The sequence below is a fragment of the Xiphias gladius genome, chromosome 12 (genome assembly GCF_016859285.1).
Source record: "Xiphias gladius isolate SHS-SW01 ecotype Sanya breed wild chromosome 12, ASM1685928v1, whole genome shotgun sequence".
In the NCBI taxonomy this organism is placed as follows: Eukaryota; Metazoa; Chordata; class Actinopteri; order Istiophoriformes; family Xiphiidae; genus Xiphias; species Xiphias gladius.
In genome coordinates, this window is record NC_053411.1 from 18,101,134 (window position 1) to 18,120,925 (window position 19,792).

Consider the following 19,792-nt stretch of genomic DNA (forward strand, 5'->3'; position numbering starts at 1 on the left):
CTAATGAGGAAGCGGCACCAGGATATCCACATAGTTGATGGGGAAGAAGCCCGACTGGCCGTTGATCATGCCCTCGTACCAGTTGTCGTCAATCTGGTTGGTCAGGGTGATGACGTCGCCCTCTTTGAAGCCCAGCTCGCCTTCGTTCTCCGGCTCGAAGTCGTAGAGTGCTCGGCAGCAGGGCTGGTCCATGGGGGCTGCGAGGGGACGGAGACAAAAAGGACAAGGCAGGTTGAGTCAGGGGTGGGTTTTTTTTGTAAGTTAGGTGCTACGACCTCTAGCGGCCATATCTGAGGTTCTTACCTCTTGAGTACTGAGTTTCTATCTGAGCTGTGTCTTTTGTGGGTCATGTTGTTTGGTTTGGTTTACTGACCAAATCTGAATGCATTTAAAAGAACACAGCGTAGAAAGCACATGTCTGCTTATACGCAGAGAAGTTTGGGGAAAGTAAATGCACAAGGTGCTTGAAAAAGAAAGGGGTGGGGAGTCTTTGTAAGAACGTAATCAATTGTTTGCATTCTGTCGTGGCCCGTAGCATCCTAGTTAGCTGCTATGTAGGATTACGTGCTGATCTTCATTTTGCGCAGCTTCCTTACACAAACGACTCTCTTTTGGTCGTTCGGTCTTAAAACCACGGTGAGTCTTTGATGATCAGTGATCTCTAACAATGTGTCGTGACATTCCACGAGGAACCCTCAATTCCTCTTGACACCTATAAACATCTGCTTTTTTCAGCGTACCTCTTGGCATTTCTCAACCACAGCGGGATCAGACTATAAGATACGCGTCGGACTAGGTGATCGTAGAGTCATAAATCACCGCCGTGACTTGGCCAAGAGACATGGCAGACCACACACCGGCTCCTGACCAATCATATAGTTGGCCGTCTTTCATGACTTTCATGAAGGTGATTTGAAAGGTCGTGTCAGGGGGCTGACATCCCTCTTCTTTTGCTCCATCGTGTTTACAGCAGAGCAGGGAAGGACTTTGGTCCTATCGCTGAACATCACAGAACATGTAAGAGAAACCGTCAAACTGGGCGAGAGGGTAGAAAAGTTACGCGCTAGTCTTTTTTTGTCGGGACGTAAGGCGTTCCAGATGCCGTGCTGTTTTGTCTCTGTCCCCGTTATGACTACACCGCACGGCGAAAAAATGCGCAGTCGTTGCGCCTGACTCTCCCTTTCATTCCCGGGGGCCCACATCTGTTGGGCTGGGCCATTATTGCACTGATATTGTGAAGTCTGATCCTGGCATAAGGCTGTTTCGCTGCAGAGCAGATAAGAAAAGATACGTTTTTGGTTAGGTCAAGCTCCCATTCGCCAAGCCAAAGTACATTTCCGACCCCTACCTGGTGATCTTCCGGGGGATTTGGCAGAGTGTATCCCCCCGTTGTGGCTCTCACTGGGGGGCAGAAGCTCCAGGGTCATTCGGGGTTTGGGAGCGTACTCCTTCCTCGGTTTACTGGACACTTCTTTTATCCTGGATAAACGCCAGACACAGTTTGAAAAAAAAAAAAAAGGCTTGTCTAATCACATAAATCTAGTTTTATTGGTTTATTTTTATCAGCGGTAGGCAGATTAATCAATACCTGTCCTCCATCTTGCTGGAGAGCTGTTGGAGGATTTCAGCAGCGCGGCTGTGGTACTCCAGCTGAGCTTGGACCAGTGCTGCCAGCTGGCTCACCTGCTCTATCTGCAACACACACACATACATGTGTTTTTTCCACTGCAGTAGCCCTGTTTCTCTACCCATGCTGGGCCTGGGTCTGGCCTGGCACAGCATGGCACAGGATGGCGGCCCTTTGTTTTTCCATAGCAGTTTCGAGCACAATGGGATTCTGTATGTATTTCACCCTCAACAACAGACATGGTGAATATTTTATTATTGTTTTTCCCTTCCCTAGAACTTTGGGGTTTCATTCATTGCGCTTTAAAAACTACGTTTCTGCACTTGTGCTTGGAGCATAATCTGGTGTTAACAGATTTTGTTTCAAATTATTTTTTCATGTGTTTTGTCATCATCATTGTTATTATTTTTTTGGTTGTTTCGCTTTCTGTAAACGCCCACTTTCAACATTCATTGGGATGGCGAAGAAACAACATTCGCTGTAGCTTCAACTCTGATAATCTATATTAACTTCCCAACAAATACAAGATCTATTTATTGTACTTGACAGCGTAAGTAAAAAAGATGCAGTTGCCCTTACATCACTCTCCAGCAGGTTAAACATGCTCTGCTCTGCGATCTCTTTGCTCTCGTCAAACTTCTCTAGCGCCTGTTTGATTTCGTCGTCCTGGACTTTCCCCTGACGCTTCTTCTTGTAGTCAAAGTCCAGACGGCGGCCTTCCATCTTCTTCAAATGGTGCTACAGCGGAGGGGGGGAAAAAAAAATGACAGGAGAGGAATATGAAATATAAATCAGTCTGGAGACCATTTTCGACTCAAGGAGATGTGCTGGTGTGTAAGTGAGCTGCTACACAGCATCTGAACCGCAGCAGCTATTTGATGGCAGCTCTCTACAGCATCCATTACTGTTGCCATTCTTCACTTATATTAAGGTTCGGAGGGATCAAGTGACCTGTTGTCTGGGAACCTGTTTTATTCACCTGTATCTCTTTGAGGTCTTTGTCGTGGAGGTTCTGCAGCGGGTCAATGAAGTTCTGTTTGACCTCCATGTCCAGAGCGTCCTTCACCTCCCCGAGCTCCTTCATGGCCTCGCCGGCATCCATCAGCGCCAGGCCTGGAAGGAAAGGGATGAAGGGAAAACGGAGAGAACGGAAGGATGGGGCAGAGTGAGAAAATGTGGAGAAGGTGGACAGAGAAATAGTGAGAAAGCAGGGAAATGAATGAAAGAAACCCTTTGCCTCTCTGCGACTACGATTTTTCCCAAACGGGAAGGGGTGGCAGATCGTTTATCGGGGTCAGAGCTGTGTTTAGTCTGTGCTGGCCTACAGGCACTCGGCACCGCGAGGGTCTGGTGGATTCAAACTGCACTTAACCCACTGTCCTGTTCTAGCGATTTTGAAGTTCATTGCTGCTCTCTGGTGACTCGAAAAAGTCTCACAGCGAGCGCTTCATAAATGTTTGAAAACGGGACTCGGTTACGCCTGATTTGAATTTAATCAGCTGCCTTCTGGTGAACGCCAGAAGATGTCTTTTACCCTGAATGCCTGCACTATGCTGACTTTTTAATTTAAATGTCAATGTCAATACTTTTGCCATTTTTTTGTGAAAATTAACTGACAAAATCATTGGCCCTGTGACTGACTGTGTTTCAATGTGTGTACTGGCTTTAACGCAGTCAACCGAAGGGCAAATTTTCTAAATGTGTGGACAACCAGACGGCGCCGATTTGGTCATTGGCAGGTCAAGAGACATCTGGACCTCCAAGTTAAAAACAAGGCTAAGGTTGGCTGAAAAGTGGTAGTTTTTAGATCTCCTGGTTACAACAGTCAGAGTTTCAACAGTATTTCAGTCTCCACGTTGTGACGTGAACAGGCCTGAGTACACATCCACTAAGAATGTGCAAATATGAATGCTTTGCCTCACGGCCCCTCTACCGGACCCCACCACCAACCACCCACAACAAATCTCTGAGGGAACAGGCCTTTGCAGACGCCATTGGTACGTGCACATTCCCACTTACCGAAGCTGGACTCCTCTCCTAAGTCCCGTCCAAACCTCAACATAGCGTCACCCAGGACGGTCTCAGCCTGCGGGTAACCAGGTCCCTTATCCTGCCCGCGGATCTTTGACATGGTGTTGATCATGCTCAGCTTGGCTCTGGATGCTTTAAGGAAGCAGGAGTTGGAAAATGAGTGACGACGTAAATACTGACATTGTGTTTTTTTCCTGCTTCATGTTGTTGCAGTCGGGTGCGGCTTGACTTTGTGTTTTATACCTGGATTAGGCTGTAGGTATTCTGTGGTTTTCGTCATGATGTCCAGCACTGCTCTGCTGGTGACGTCCACCTTCTGCAGAGGAAAATACATCAGGCAAAATGTGGGAGATAAGCAACACCCCAATTAGCACATAAAGCTACTTAACGAAGATTACATCTAGACGTTAATGTATATCCATGGATAAGAACCAAGAGTGCCTGCAGCTTCTCACCTAATCAATTCACTTGTGTGAAGCTGATCCATAAGTGAAAAAGTAAAAATGGAAAATGAAAATTTACTCCAACTCTGAAAGGAATAATTTGACGTTTCGCTTTCTGGTGGAGAGTTAGAATATGGACACTGTAACCTGACCAATAAAGGATTTCCGAGGCCAATACTTATATTGATATTTAGATAATACAAGATAATATTGTCCAATTTACCAGTCTGGCAGATCTATCGGTAAAGCTCTTATCGATACCGCTACCGCCTGTCCGTTAAATACGAAGCAACAACCAGCAGCTGTTAGCTTAGCTTAGCACGAAGAAGAGGACTAGAAACAGCGGGAGGCTGCGCCCGGCCCTGTCCAAATGGTTACAAAATCCACTGACCGGTGCCTCTGAAGCTCACTAATTAACACGTTATGTCTTCCTGGTTTCATCTGTACAAAAACCCAAGTGTAAAAAAACCACGATTTTCTGGTTTACTGGCGGGTTATGCGGTGGAGTATTTCTTTACCGTCACAGTCATTATGCAAAGTCAAGCTAACTGGCCGTTGGCTGTGCCTTCTTATTCCATGAACAAGAGTGGGAGTGGTACCAATTCTCTCATCAAACTCTCCACCGGGGCACAAAAGAGTGTATTTCCCGAAATGGGGAACTGTTGCTCTAACCTTGGTTAAGGTACAGCTATCCCACGCTAAGCTATTCCCGCTGAAACGCCTACCTCAACACTTCCTGCAGTTGCTTCACAGTAAAAAGACGGAATCGGTTCTCTTTTTACTCCAGAATTTCTATAGAACATTAAATATTCTGGACTAAAATTTGTCTTTTAGGTATATTTCATAAGATTAAGGGCCTTTACTGCAGCATGAAACAGAAAATGTGACAGTGGTGTTGAAAACGGACGAAACAAAGCTTATTTTTAACTTTTATTCTTTTAATGTCTTAATAGGCACTGTATTATATTAGGTGTGGAGTGCTTCTTTTTTATTTTGTGTGAATGGACAGGTATTTACCTTTTCCATTTCTTTGAAGTCATCATCTAACTTGGTTCCTTCCGCCCCTCCGACCTTCTCACTGACTTTCTGAAATGAGAAACCCAAAGAGAGAAAGAGAGAAGGACACAGAGAGTTAGGTCCACTCAGATTTTCTGTCCTGAAAGACTTCATTGCCTCGAACCCACCCTGAGAGAAGAAAGACCGGACCACTTTCAAAGACGGGGAGAAAACTGGGATTTCTTGTTGCAAGATGAGAGCGGGAGTAAAGCAAAGGAGAGAGCTGTTGGAAGAGCTGGAGGGAAACACAGGGGACAGCATATCAAATAAAAAGGAGCAGGAAAAAGAGACAGACGGCGGAAAGAGAGCGGAAGGAAAGTGGAGATGGAGTGACGGCATTAGCTTTGTAGACGACAGAATGAATAATCCAACATTAGACGGCTGATCACAGGGGTTATATTAGCACCGAAAACAAGGCCTGTTTTGTGTGAGCGTTAACCTTTAATTCCCCGGTGTCATCAAAATATATTTCATCCGTCATTTGGCCTCTGAAGGCAACGGAGGAGCAATTTGGATTCTCCAACAGCCTCTTCATCCTGCCACAGTAGAAACTCCCTCAGCGAGGGCCGAGCGCCTCGCCCCCTATGGACGAGCTGAGTTTTTACTGGGATCCTGTAACGTTTGTCGCAGTCAAGTGTAAAAGCTGCCGAACAGAGTCCGCGTTAACACCGAGACGTCTCAACGAACCTTGATTCAGCTCAGTTTCTTCATTATTGCTTATGAATATAAATGAATATGTCACGATTACGAAGGTGTTAGATTTCTTGACGCGTCCCTCTAAACTTCTTTTTACAGGTACGTGCATAGATAACGTGCCGAACACTGCTGCAGAGCTTCACAGAGAACATTCAGCTGACTTCACGTGTCTGCTCGAGCCAGTGGCCTCAGTCCCGAGTCTCAACTCAAACTCGATACCGAATGATTATAATAATAACAATGATATAATAATTCAGGCCACAAACTATCAAGGGCACAGGAGGGAAGTTAGGTGAGGTCCGCGTAGGGCGGGTGGGACGGATGGGTCCGTTCGGTGTGTGTCTGAGACTAGTTTGTGGGTTCTCGATCTGAATGCGCCGACCAGCTCCAGTTCGTGTCCCTCGTGTATTAGCCTGCGTTCGGGTCACAGAGGTGACCGGCGGTTCCCTCTAAGGGGTTGAAAAATCCGCAAGATTGTTGGAAACACTTTCCGTCGTGCTGAAGGTATTTCCAGAATACTCAAAGACTCTTCCGACCCTCGGGATGGAAAAATAATCCGTCTACTGAGCGATAAAAAGATTTTCAATGCGTTTCCCTAGTTGCGCCTCGGTTTCCAAACCAAACAAAGACAGTAGCCTGCCCCGCCACCTGGTTAGGACACAGAGTCTTACTAATTACACATATTCACTTCTGGAGAGGATGAATGATTCTACCACAAATCACTTTTGGTTTATATTCATTCAGGTTTTGCCGTCACAGCCTTGGACGTGCCTTTCTTGTCCTTCTCAGTTTTTTCACCGTGACAGCAGGAAGTGCTTCAGAGTGAAACCTCTCACTTTCTAGTCGCCTCAGGTTGCAGGGAAGGAGGAGAGTGGGATTCTCCACAATCGTGACTCACGTCAGCCACCCACACACACACACACACACACACACACACACACACGCTTACTCATGCAGTATAAGCCCTTAAACATGCATTAAGGCTCGATACAGTACCAACAGGAGAGTAGAGCATTCATGGGAAAAGTCTACTTTGGTGCAGGTGCATGAATAATTAAACATAAAGACTGGAGCCGCTGCTGCTCATAACAACAACAACAACAACAAAAACAAAAACAACAATAATAATAATAATATGAAGACGAAGAACTCAACTTGAAATGTTATGTGTTGTATAAAATGTTAATTGGTGTTAACAGGGATGCACCAGGCCAACTTCTCACTCCCGGTAGTCAGGACATCTGCCTGATTCGAGTGCCGTCTTTTTCCAGTAATATAAAATCCGTAGGCTTCACTCATTGGGATCATTGTTGTGGAGGGAAGACGGGTAGTCCTCAAGTTAAATAGCGATGTTACAGCAAAAACCGGACCAACTGCCAACTAGAAAAGTTTAGATAAGCAACAAAACTGATCCCACTGCAGCTGCTCATTGGGATGCACACAGTACATCTACAGGGGCTCAGTGTTGCAACACCACCTACAGACAAATCCGACAACAAAGTGAAACCGAATCCAAATCTTTTTTTGGTGATTTCAGGTAATCAAATATGAATGCACACACACGCCGTGGTGGAGCTTAGCCAGGCACGTGTACTCGAGTAGCATTAACTGAAGCTCCTCATGCTGTGCTGCTTTATACCCTGGTACATTTATCCGACAGCCGTAGGTGTTGGGTACCGTTCAGATTCAGCCCTCTGCAGGGGCCCGACCCCCAGGTTGGGAACCTCCATACTAAGCTAGCCAACTGTATCCTCGTGCAGTTTTGATGCTTGAAGCACATTTTGCTGATGAGACTTCTGTACTTTTCCTTAAGCAGAACTTTTACTTTTACATTCCCATGCCGGTCCCTTCGCCTACGTACAGGATGTGAGCACTTCTTCCACCCCTGCACACATGGAAGCTCCTTTTGCAAACAGTCAAATCAAAATGACGTGAAGTTCGTTGACCGGGCAGCTAATGATGTGTGTGTGTGTGTGTGGTCCGTGAAGCAGATGTCACACACCTTCGACATCAAACCAACAAAGCATGCAAACATGAAGGTAAACATGCGTGTTTATGTAACCGCCTATACACCTGAGCACCTGAGAGTGTGTGTGTGTGTGTGTGTGTTGCTTTGATCAAAGCTGCCCTGATGAAATAACAGAGACACAGATGGTTATTCACATGGACGGATCATGAGCACAGACAGGTAAAAGCCCCCCCCCGTCCTACATAGGACGTCCAGACCATTGGGTCATTTGTAGCCATTTTTTTTGTCTCTTTTGGTCATTTTGTGTCTCTGCTTTTGTGTTTTGTCTCTTTGTAGTTGTTTGTGTTTTCAGTCATTTGTGTCTCTTTATGTTTTCTTTTTTTTTTTTAAATCTCATTTTGTGACTTGTTAGTCCAGTAGCGTCTCATTGCAGTTGTTTTAAGTCTCCTCGTGGTCGTTCTGTGTCTCTGTTTTTGTTTTGAGTCTCTTCGTTGTCGTCTTCTGTCTCTTTATGGTCCTTTGTTTCGTCTCTCCGTAGTAGCTTCTCATCTCTTTGTAGTCATCTCGTGTCTCTTTGGGATCGTGTCGCATCGCTTTGTGGTCCTGTTGTGTCTTTTAACTGAGCTCTTTCGCTCTGAAAGAAGAAATATTAAGAGTCAGCTCATACACAGACTCTGGCCCAGGGGGGACCTCCGGAGCCCTCGGGCCCCTGGGACCGGGCCCCGTGGGCCCGTCCGACCGCGATTACAAAATGTAAAGACCCTACAAAGGCAACAGCAGGAAGGAAAGAGAGAAGGACAGACAGATGAGGAGGAAGAGGCAGTTGCCATGGAGACGGTGATCTGACCGGGTACTCTCACGTTTCCAAGAACACAAACACACACACTTGTCTGTGAGGAACACTGAGTCTGGTAGCTGTTACATAACGGCCTCGGCAGTGTTCCTTCCTTCTACGGCCTCTTCACACTGTATCTGGCACCAATTTATGTCCGTGTGACCGGCTTCTCAAATTCAGGGAGCTCTTCTTTTGTCTTTTACTGCGAAACGCTTGGTGGTGTCTGGACCAGATTTGTGCTGCGTAAGTAAACTGATATGAGGACATAGTTAGGTCAGCGATCATAACTTCTCATACGAAGACATATCGTTGGAACTTGTGTTTTGCTATGTTGCCTTTCGTTATCTGTTTATCCACTTACTTGCGTCCACAGGAGTCGGTTAGAGTTGTGGATAAATACGTTAATAAATACTTTTACCTGCTTACAATTATAGTGTGTCGGAAGCCATTTGTTAAAAGTTAAGTGTCGTAAATACTTTTTACTTCTTCCAAATTCACAAAAAGGAGTCTCGAGTCATGCCCGCAGCTCTGTGAGGCCCGACTTTCTGTACAGCGGCTGTGAAAAGGTTTTAGATTCTTCCTCGTCACTCGACACCGTCGGGGAGGCGTCTGATCAGTCCCAGGTTCACACCTGCAGCGGGACAACCGGCCCAAACACTCAGCCGGAGTCACAAAGAGCCGTCTTCAGAGACCAGAAGAACAAGGAGCCCTGCAGCAGATGGTCTGGCCCCCCCCACGGAGCCCTGGTCTCAGTCTGGGACCACATGCAGAGACAGGAGACACTGAGACGGACTAAATCCGCAGAGGAACTGAGGCTGGTTCTCCAAGATGCTTAGAACGACCCACCTGCTGAGAAACCTGAAAAACTTTATGCAGGTGAACCAAGGAGAACTGGTGCTGGTTTAAAGGCAGAAGGGGGTCACAGCAAATACCGATCTGATTTAAGCTATTCCTGGCCTTACGTTTGAAATAATCCGCGTTCCAACGTTACAATACTGTTCTTTTCACGGCCTGCGGGGGGCGCTGACACAGACACGTCCCCCCCCCTCGTCCCTACACCTTCGTTCCCCACAAAGCCGCAGAACAGTTGAGCGCTTGGTCTCGTTGGCAGTAATCACAGGAAAGTAAGAAAAATGGAAGCCACGGGTGGAAGTCGTTTCACGCCCACACACACACACACACACACACACACTGTAACCACCTTTCAGACCACTGAGGCATTAACCAACCCCATCTGTTCTACTTCTCCTCCTCCTCCTCCTCCACGGTTGCCGGTTTTCTCTCTCTCTTGTTTTTTTCTGCGACTCCCACTTAATCAGCCATATTTGCTCCGACCTCCTCCATCTCTCGTTCTCGTTTGTCCTCAGTCCTTCCCTCTTTCCCTTCACCCCCCCCCCCATCTCACTTTGCTGAGTCACTCCCTCAGGGAAAGAAAAAAAAAAAAAAGCTTAATTTACACGGTCGCCATCACAAGTGGCTGACACCGCGGAGGTCGGAGGTCACGGCGCCCTGACAGCACGAGGAGCAGGTATCCCTCCTCTCCAGCCGACATTAATCTCGTGTGGAGGAGAATTAGCCGATCCGGGGGGGGGGGGGCGGGGACCGGGGAGGAGAGCTGGCAGCCGGAGACGGTTCATCCAACTGTCTGATCGGCTGCCAAAACACGGAGACGTCACCTCGGGCCGTGAGACAGATGAGAGCTCAGGCTAATTCATCCAAAAGGTGACGTGTCTGTTTCAGGAAAAAAATGTTCAACACCTTTTTTTATTCCCTCAATATTTAAAAATCTCTGATGATCTTGTCGCAGTGGAAGCATAAAAAAAAAAAAAGAAGAAGAACATTTTAGATTTTTTCTTCTTAATCACCCAGACATCATCAAAACGTGAGCGTCGTAAATCACGTTTCCTGCTTTTAATGAAATAAACTCGTGGTTCATCATTTCTACTTTGGTGCGTTCAAGTGCGCAAACAAAAAAACAGAAACGTGGACACTGCAGCAGCAGCAATTTAAAAGTCGACTTGAACCACTGGAAAGTATTTTTAACTGTTTAGATTCATGGGAAGCCAAACAGGAGCTGTAGTGTACACCACATGGCCAAAAGTATGTGGACGCCGTTTGTGCCAGCTCCTCTAGTTTCAGTGAAGTAAGGTCTTAAAACTGTGGCACACACTTTTTAAAAAAATATATTTTGCAGCACGTAAGTCTATAAAATAAGTTTGAAGAAATAAAAGAACATCTACAGAGATAAAAGAGCGAAAGGTCGGCAGGCAGGGAAAAGTCAGAGAAAAGAGAGAGAGAAAAAAACAAGGCAGAACAAGAGCAAACAAATGCAGAAGTTATCCCTCAAGGAGACGGGACATCAATACTGGAAGACAAAAGAGTGGAGGCTGTTGTAGCAGCAGACTAATGCCCAAGGATGTCATGTTCAGGCGTCCACGTACTTCTGATCCCGTAGTGAGGCATGAAGACTTAGAGACAAGCATCTGCAACGGTCTTAGTCGATATATTTTTAAAAATATCTCTCTGTACCGTGGCGGATTGTGAAATCCACATCAGGGCACATTTGAAGCAACGGCTAAGATACCGGATTTCACACCGTGTTACGTCCCCTAAAAATGTCCAGGGGATAAAGGGTGTAACACGTGTGAAAATGAGCCCGGCTTCTTGGGAAGAAAAAAAGATTTATTTACAGCTTAACGAAATAAGGTATGACAGGAACCCAAATGAACGTCCTCGTCAATTAAAAAAAGGAGAGAGAGACACAGCCACAGCACCCAGACCGCTGCATGGCCCACCGGCCCTGACCGGGCTCCCTCTCTCCCCCTTTAAACACCCGTGGGTGAGTGACGGGAGTCAGCTGCGGGTGATTAACCTGCTCCACGGGAGGAAGGGCGGTACCTGAGGCACAGGAGAGAGGAGAGCAACACAAAAACCAACGATCCACGGCGCCGAGGGGCCGTAGCACGCCGTCACAGCAGCCTCTCCGATCCGGGAAGAGGTAGGTGTGCGTGTCCTCAAAAGGCAGAGCACCCTCGTCCCCTTCCTACAGGAGACTTCTGAACACGCGTTGCATTTTTTTGTGGTTTAAAGCGCTGACTTTTCTGACTCTCAGCTCTACAGTGGAATATAGCGGGAGGGGGCTGAAGAAGCTCAGCTGCTGTTGCCTTTCGCTTTCATCACCTCCTGCGTGGAGGTGAATTTAATTCAGATGCTGCAGATATTCATGGGACAGCTGCAGATTTACTGAAAAAGGACACCCATGGCTGCTTTGACGCGACTCATTGTCTCATAATCGCATGTATTGTGCCGTGCATCCAGCCGGTGATGATTTCATAGCGGAAAGAGTCAAACCTCCGTTTATTTTAACAGCAGCAGGGAGGGTTAGATCATCAGACGCGGAGAACTGGTGAACGTTCTGGGAAGCTCTGCGAGCTTTCGCCGGCAGAAGCCGAGAAGCACGACGCGCAACCCAAACGGATATTTTCCCCTCCGGCTTTATTTAGCCCAGGAATGATGATTCGTCTCCTCAAACGTCGCCCCTCAGAGAGAAGATGTGAGACGCAGCAGCCATTTAATTACCAGACATAGAGAGAGGCTTGTCTCACAGACCCGCAGCGAATCAGACTGAAAGACCGAGAGCTAAGGGACAGAGAGCTGTGGTTGGTTTAAAAAAAAAAATATTTTACGACATGTAGGGCTACAAATCAGTCTGAGGGTATGAAAGTACATCTACAGAGACAGAGAGGGACAGAAAAAATAAGAAGATAGAGGTGAAGAAGAACAAAAACAAGGGAAGAAGAAGAAGACAATCATATTAGAAGACAAATACTAAGAATTGAAAACACGAGACGCAATCTGTATCTAAACATACAGTTGTATGCAAATGCCCAGCCTATGGCACATGAAACATTAAGTTGAAGAAGGGCTCATTTCTACAGGCCCTTCGCTCCAGGGGTTGTACTTACTTTTCACTTCAAAAATAACCAAACCTCTGCATACAACTGTGTGATCTGGAAGGTGTTAATAAGCGCTCTCGAAGCTGTGCTGCTGTGCGGGCTCTACTTATTTCTGCTTCGACAAATACATGGGCTCCTCTGTAGCTTTTACGCAGCTTGATACACCAGGATGAGGTGGAGTGACCTGTGACCTTTTTTGTATCTTCCTCCTAAAACGTCACGAATTGATTGTTTTGGGCAACCTGGGGGCAATGCAACAAGCGGGAAACACAACACTGGTATATAATGACACTTGAACGAAACAAACCGTTGCATTTCAACACGGGAAAACACTGTTGTCTCGTTTCCCGTTGTCTACCGTCAGTCAACCTTGTTTTTCCTAAAACGCGATCGCGATCGTTCCCTGACCTAAACCATGTGTTCGTTACTGTAACCGTGACGACGAAGTTCCGAATGACGGTAACAAAGTGGTAAATTGGACCCAAATCACGATCGCTCCCTAAAACGTAAGCACTTGGGGGCAGTGGACGGCGACCACAACACTGAACTGAAATATCATCACCTTTACAGTTGATATGGTGAACTTACGCATCCCGCAAATACAAAACATGATGATTCATCTGGATCTGGTGTTTGTGTCCTCTTGATGAATCTAAGTCCAGTACTCCCTCTCTCTTAGCTCTGGTTTTGGTCTCCACCAGCTCCTGAGGGAAACATCTGGCTCTTTAGCTGCCAAACGCTCTTCTATGTTCACCAGCTGGTCTCTGGCTGGGTCTGTCTGCTGTTTTGCTGCCGAGCAGGTGGTGGACGGCGGCTCTTTTACAGCTGTTTCTCTGAAAACATCGGCCTGTCGATGACGCTATGAGAGTGAACCGGAGCAGTAACGCTGTGGTCCATAAAACCAAAACAATGAGCTGAAAGAAGCTAAAATTCTCTGTGGAGCTGACGGCAACCTGCAGAGTTGGGTGATAAAAATCTCTGAGTTTGTCAAACATCAAAAGGATGCAAAGAAAACATCAGACACTCTTAGAGCTTTAGGACAGAGACAGTGAGTGTGTTTTCGATGCAAAGACAAAATCAATTCCTATCATGACATCTGTATAACACAAGGGCATTACGATGCTCAGGAGACAGATATCACACTCCTGAGGTCTTCTGAGGACATCACCTCTGTTTTTTTCTGAGTCCCTGCGATCTAAAACAATCAGAACAGTTCAGATAATCTGATCCCAAAACCTCTTCAGAGCAGGATTAGGATCAGCGCTGCCTTTGAGCGGATAACTGGATCAGACAGACAGAGGCGGTGGATCTGAACGTGACTCTAAGCCAGACAGGACAGGAAAGACTAGATCAGGACTTTGATGGTGAGGAAGAAGAGGAGAGGGAACCAGATGAGCGGAGAAAGGGGGGACGCAAAGAGGAGGAAAAGGAAAGGATGACAGGAGACGTCGAAATGAAGAAAGTAAAACAAGGAAAGAAAGAAGAGGAGAAAAGACATGGAGAGATGAGAGAAAATTGGCGATGAGATGAAAGAAGGGAGGAGAAAAATGTAAGAAAAGCAGAAGAGTGACAGAGGAATAACGGAGGTGAGAAAAGGATGAAAAAGAAGAGAAAACAGAGAGGAGAGAGAAGAACAGCAGCAGGTGATGAAGAGAGGAGTGGACGAGCCGTTCCACAGCTCTGTGGGTCTAAACAGCTTCACGCGTTGCATTATAATTCCAGCAGGTTTCACTGCTCTGCAGAAGCATTTCAATTCTCGGGAGGCGACGGCGAGATTCCAGCAGGAAGCCTCCGACCAGCTGCGCCGCAGCAGCTCAGACGCATCACGAACGCCTCACCAACACTCGGGCACTAATATCGACAACAACAACAACCACAGAAGAAGACGCAGAAGAAGAGGGGATAGTAATTGCAGTTACATTCCAAGACACGCTCCCGTTTGATTAATAATGACCTGATATCTGGTGGTAACTCAAATGTGACGAGATAAAAGTCCTCTTAGTTTTATTCAGGCTGCGGGATAAATGTACATAAAGAAAAACATGACGTGGTCACACTTCCACCTGAACTGGATTTAAAACAAAAACAAGTGCTGTGATTGGTCGGCCAGACCGGAGGGGTTGGGTTTTAGGCCTCATATTAACAAAGGTGCCCCGTGAAGTTTCCCTGTGAACAAACAAGCTCACAGCTTCTAAATGAATGTGTCCTCGAGCTCTAGCGAATACGTAGAATGCATTTCATTGCGTCGTTTATTTACGCCCAAGTGTACTTGCTTGCGGTCTTCTTCCTCCCTGCCTCTGGTGCGGCACTGCCGCGCGTTAGCGCCGCCTGTTGACCAGTGGCCGAGCACGACACCTTCACAAACGGCTGTGTTTAGGTATAAGCTTGGAGAAGGTTCGGGGAAGTTTAGATCCATTAGTAATGGTCGGTTTGTTTTTTCCTTCATTCTACGATCCAACATCAAAAAAAGCCACAAAACGATCAAAACAACCGCTTTTAACTGAAATCCGGGGTTTTAAAAAAGCACAATAAATGGCTGCGTAGGACAGGATATGCATTTAACTTTCACAAAAATGTGGTATTGACACAGCGGATTCCCCAGATTTGTTTTCATAAATGATTACAGCTAAATATTAAATATTGTGTGAGAAATCCGCACATTTCCACCACGTTTGGTGGAACATCAGTCGTGGTAATTGTGAGGATTTCTAAACAGGATCAGGGAGGGTACTTTTGAACACTTTCAAACGCCTTTTTCCACGAACCGCCCAAACTACCCCGTCGTTGTCTGTCCCTGAACAGCTGGACACTTGGACGCGGTTGCAGATTCCAGTCACTTACAAGCGCCCCCCCTTCGCCCCGTTCATCAGCACGGAGCAGCTGGAGCCACGATCCGCGGGCCATGAAATGACGCTGTGTGTGTGTGTTTGATGGGGTTTAGGGAATTTTCCCGTCAAAGAGATGAAGATAATTGCTTCGTAATGAGCAGCACAAAGTGGGGGCTTTCTAGACTGAACCGGAGCCCTCTGGGGAAACTACGGGAGCTCCGCGGGGCCTCATTCTGATTATAACTTACATCAGTATTATAATCTCACTATTTATATATTTAATTCATTATTCAGTGTTGTGTAGTCCTGAGGTCAGGAGTCTATAAAAACGCAGAAGACATTCTTGACCAGCCACCAACCAAACTCCATACAATTTTTTTGTCTATTTACTGTTGAGTCGTATTTTCTGTTATTTCATGGGCGTTATGGTAAAAATGCTTTTCTACGCTGTAATTCTGGTAGAGAAATTAAATTAAATCGTCATCGTGTCACAGAAATGAAAATCCAATGATAATTTATAAAACGTAGTTTTGGTATTCTCACGTTTCTGATGACAATTACCTGCTTTTACTCAAGTAAAAACTGTGCACGCAGGACTTTTGTTGTGTGGCGTTGATACTTTTACTTGACGGTTTGAACACTTTTTTGATTTTGACGTCCACAGTCGACATAACTGCACCGGAATGGTACATTTACATCGCCCACATTGTCCAGCCCGGTGTCGGCTAACAACAGCAAAGCGTAACGTACAGAAAGTTGAAATTATTATTAATTTTCCAAGCTGAAAAAAAAAAGAAATATTATTGAAGACATTATTCGCAGTGTTTCGCCACATGTGACGCCGGAAACAAAATGGAGGAGCGATCGACGCAAAGAAGACGCCTTCATTGAGAACATGGGGGGGCTTCGTGCTGGAGCCCCGCAGGAGCATCTCTCAGGATCAATGTGGCAATAAAAACGCCCAGCAAGGAGACACACACAGATACAGGAGGCGGCCGTGCTGTAGACAACTGCTCCGAACTGGGTTTGTGGAAAGAGCAGCAGCGAGAGACAGAGAGAGAGACTGATGGTGATACATTAGTATTCACCGGCGCTCGGCAGTGATGTTGTGTGTCTTCATCATGTGACAGAAAACACACACACACACGTGTATAAAAAGAAGCGAGAGCGGAAAGAAAAGACGAGGACAAAGCAATCAAAAAAGAAATGAAATAAAAACAAACTCTGACCAGTTTGTTCTCAGGCTGGACACACACGCGACAAACACAGAGCTAATACCTGTAGGATTCATTTACAGGCTTTTAACTGTGAGTAAACACAGTAGACTAATGAAACTAATGCGGCATCACTGCGATCCCCGGGGCTGGGTCTCAACCCTGAAGACCCGTCTGCTGCCGACGGAGATTTGACTGACATGTCTGGTCAGATCTGGAGTCTTTTTGCTTTTATTATCCTCCATTATCTGATTTCAGTCGAGAAGGTTTGAGTCTTTATTTTATCCGCTTGTGTTACGACAACATCTAACATCAGAAAACTTTGGAAAATAGTTTCATTTCTCAAACCCCGGAATCGAATTCAAGTCTCGTTTCCGGAGTTTCGGAAGCGAAACTCAGGTGTCGGGTCAAGATTTCAGAAGGCGCACGGCTGTGAACATACAGGTAAATACAACTGCAATCTGAAAGGTATCAACCACCAAACTGAGTCCTGCTTTGCCCTCAAGACGAAGCCACCGCACAACCGCAGCTCAGCTAATGAGCTCCGAGCACTTTTAAGCCGTAAATGCTCCACCCTCCACCGACGCAGTGGTAATAACACAGCATTCGAGAGCTTAGGCACTCAAACCGGCGGGGAACTACTTCCACGTTGGAGGATGAAACACTTCACGTTTTCAGCGCGAGAAGTAGCGCGGCCTTCGCGCAGCGAGTCGCGGACCGTTCGCCTCGACCGCGCTCTCTCCCTCTGTTGGCATTTTCGACGCAAAACCCGACCAGACCCACCACGCAAAGTTGGCGACCAGCCTCGGATCAGGTCTATGATCGGAGCCCTGAGGTTTAAGCCCCTTGAAACGCCGGGCTCTTTCATTTCAAATTCCAAATTCAATCAGTGACAGCTCCACAACGAACAACCACAAGCTCTGTGGATAAGGGAAGGAAAAAGCCTCCCGGTTCCTATCACCAGGCCAGAGCGAGGTTTGAAAAACCTCCAGTAAATACTGAAATTCTTACTTTTGCCTAAACTCGATTCTAAATTAGGGAGCGAATAAACACCCTCACAATAACGAGTCGGCTGACGCTGGTGCTGTTGAGCCTTTCGAACTCCGCAACTCTGCCGGACCTGGTGCGACAGAAATGAAGCACAACACCGCTGCATCCATTTTGGCCATCTGGAGAACCGGGTGCGCCAGAGAGCTTTTGTGCCAGGATGACTAATGACTATGAGCTCTCTGCACACAACACACTGATCAGTCATTTCACTGTTATCTCCAAATGGCGTTTTTTCTCTTTTCTTTTTTTTTAAGAGGCAGAAACAGCCACAGAAACAGGCAATTTGGCCACTGCACCAAAGTGTCTTCACAGGCCAACTCAGTTTCCTTTGACTGAGACGGGACCTCTAGCCAAGTAAACCGTCTGACACCGGACCAGGACTGAGTGAAAAACCAGCCGACAAAATTACCGCCAGTTACCGGTGGGATCACCTCTGCCTCAGCGAACAAAAACGCTAACCTTCCTGCTCGTCGGCCGAGGCTACGCCGCTGACACGACCGGCAGCCGGCAGCGGGGGGGGGCAGAGGTCGAAAGGTCAAGGGCGCCGCGACGTTAAATGTGGTAAATACACCTGAAACCAACAGCAGAGTACAAACACGCAGGGGTCCCCCTTCCTCTGCTTCTCGCTCACGTGTGATCCCTCGAGGGCGACCAATCATTGAGCGAGCCACCCGGAGCACAGCCCTGCCTTTCTCTGTGTGTGTGTGTGTGTGTGTGTGTGTGTGTGAGAGAGATGGTTTCTCTTTGTACGTATGTGGTTGCCACGACAACACCGTCCCCGGAACGGAGGAGGGTACATTCGGTCTGGAAGAAACAGAGAAAGATTATCTGTGGTTTCAAAATAAAATAAAACTGAAGTGTTTATCTCATGGGTTTTTTTTAATGTGATTATTGATCATTTATTTCCTGCCATTGCCGATTTAAATTTGAGAGAATATTTTGGATTCTCTCATCACTGATTTCACTTTCCCCTCCTTCCTCCAGCTTCCTCTCTTCCTCTCCCTTTTATTTTCTCAGAGCATAGTTTCTCAAATAAAAGCCAGCATTCGAACGACGGTCCCAGAAATGTCCACGGCCGAAACGAACAAACAAAAAAAAAACAAAAGCCCAGAAAAACAGAACAAAACAAAAACAAAAAGACGGAGGTCGAGGAGCGGTGAAAGTACCTGTACTCAGGGCTGAGTATTTCCATTACCAGTCCATCTGCGGACGATTTTTTCAGCGAATGGACTAATCCTAGAGCCGAACGCGGCGTCTTCAAATGCCCAAAGTCCAAATACCCCGAAAATACTTTACTTTATGATGATGCGTGACAAGGAAAAGCTTTTTGCTTGAGAAATGACTGAAACGAGTGAAAGAGATTCAAAGTAGCTGCAGGCTATTTTTCTTTTTAACACAATTCCCGACATGTCAAGACAACACTGTTCATGAACCGACAAAAGACTCAGCAGACTCCTCTCAGTTTGATCTGCGGTGGATGGAAATCAAGGCTCCGGCCACTGTCTGAGGATTTCTGGTACTTTTTGCTCTCCCCAGTCTCTCTCTCTCTTTCCACCCCATCAATCTTTCCCCCTTCAGCCCGTGTCTTTTCTCTCCGCTCATGTTTTATTCCGCCAGGTGGACCGAGGTTTCGCGACAGCGGCGGCGGCAACCATCTTGGTCGAGGGCGCCGTGAACTAGCGGCCCAGCGTCGACGGCTGACACCGTCTGTGAAAACACGAGTGCTGGAGAATCACATGCAGGAACGCACATGCTGAGATGTGTCCCAGATTAGAGTCTCCTCGGACAAGAAGCCGGCGTCCATACCGAGGTTTGATGTTCCCGCTCACAGAATTCCTGTTCCTCCGGCAACAAAACACAGCTCCCGCTCCTCACGTCCGATTGGCCGAGTCACCGCCCGCAGGCAGAGAGCGCACACCCGGGATCACAAAACCCCGACGAACCTTGATCGGAAAAAAGCGGGAGGGCTCGCTCGCTCCGCCTTTGGTCTTCCGGAACTTCTGGAACTCCAAATTAAAGCAACTTCCTGCTTAAATCGCTCACGTCACCGGTGACGCCGCTCGCAGAACTGAGATAATCCTGGTCAA

General features: G+C 46.8%; 1 protein-coding gene across 1 annotated transcript in view; it reads right to left on the minus strand.

Moving 5' to 3' along the window:
- Positions 1 to 19,792, minus strand: part of LOC120797281 (endophilin-A1-like) — a 28,287-nt gene continuing 8,495 nt past the window's right edge. Inside the window, exons 2-9 of the mRNA XM_040140817.1 lie at positions 5,119 to 5,187; positions 3,902 to 3,974; positions 3,647 to 3,790; positions 2,607 to 2,740; positions 2,207 to 2,365; positions 1,589 to 1,692; positions 1,349 to 1,479; positions 1 to 197 (exon numbers count right to left, since the gene is read on the minus strand). Coding sequence (XP_039996751.1) covers positions 1 to 197; positions 1,349 to 1,479; positions 1,589 to 1,692; positions 2,207 to 2,365; positions 2,607 to 2,740; positions 3,647 to 3,790; positions 3,902 to 3,974; positions 5,119 to 5,187 — 1,011 coding nt within the window. The remainder of the gene's footprint in view (positions 198 to 1,348; positions 1,480 to 1,588; positions 1,693 to 2,206; positions 2,366 to 2,606; positions 2,741 to 3,646; positions 3,791 to 3,901; positions 3,975 to 5,118; positions 5,188 to 19,792) is intronic.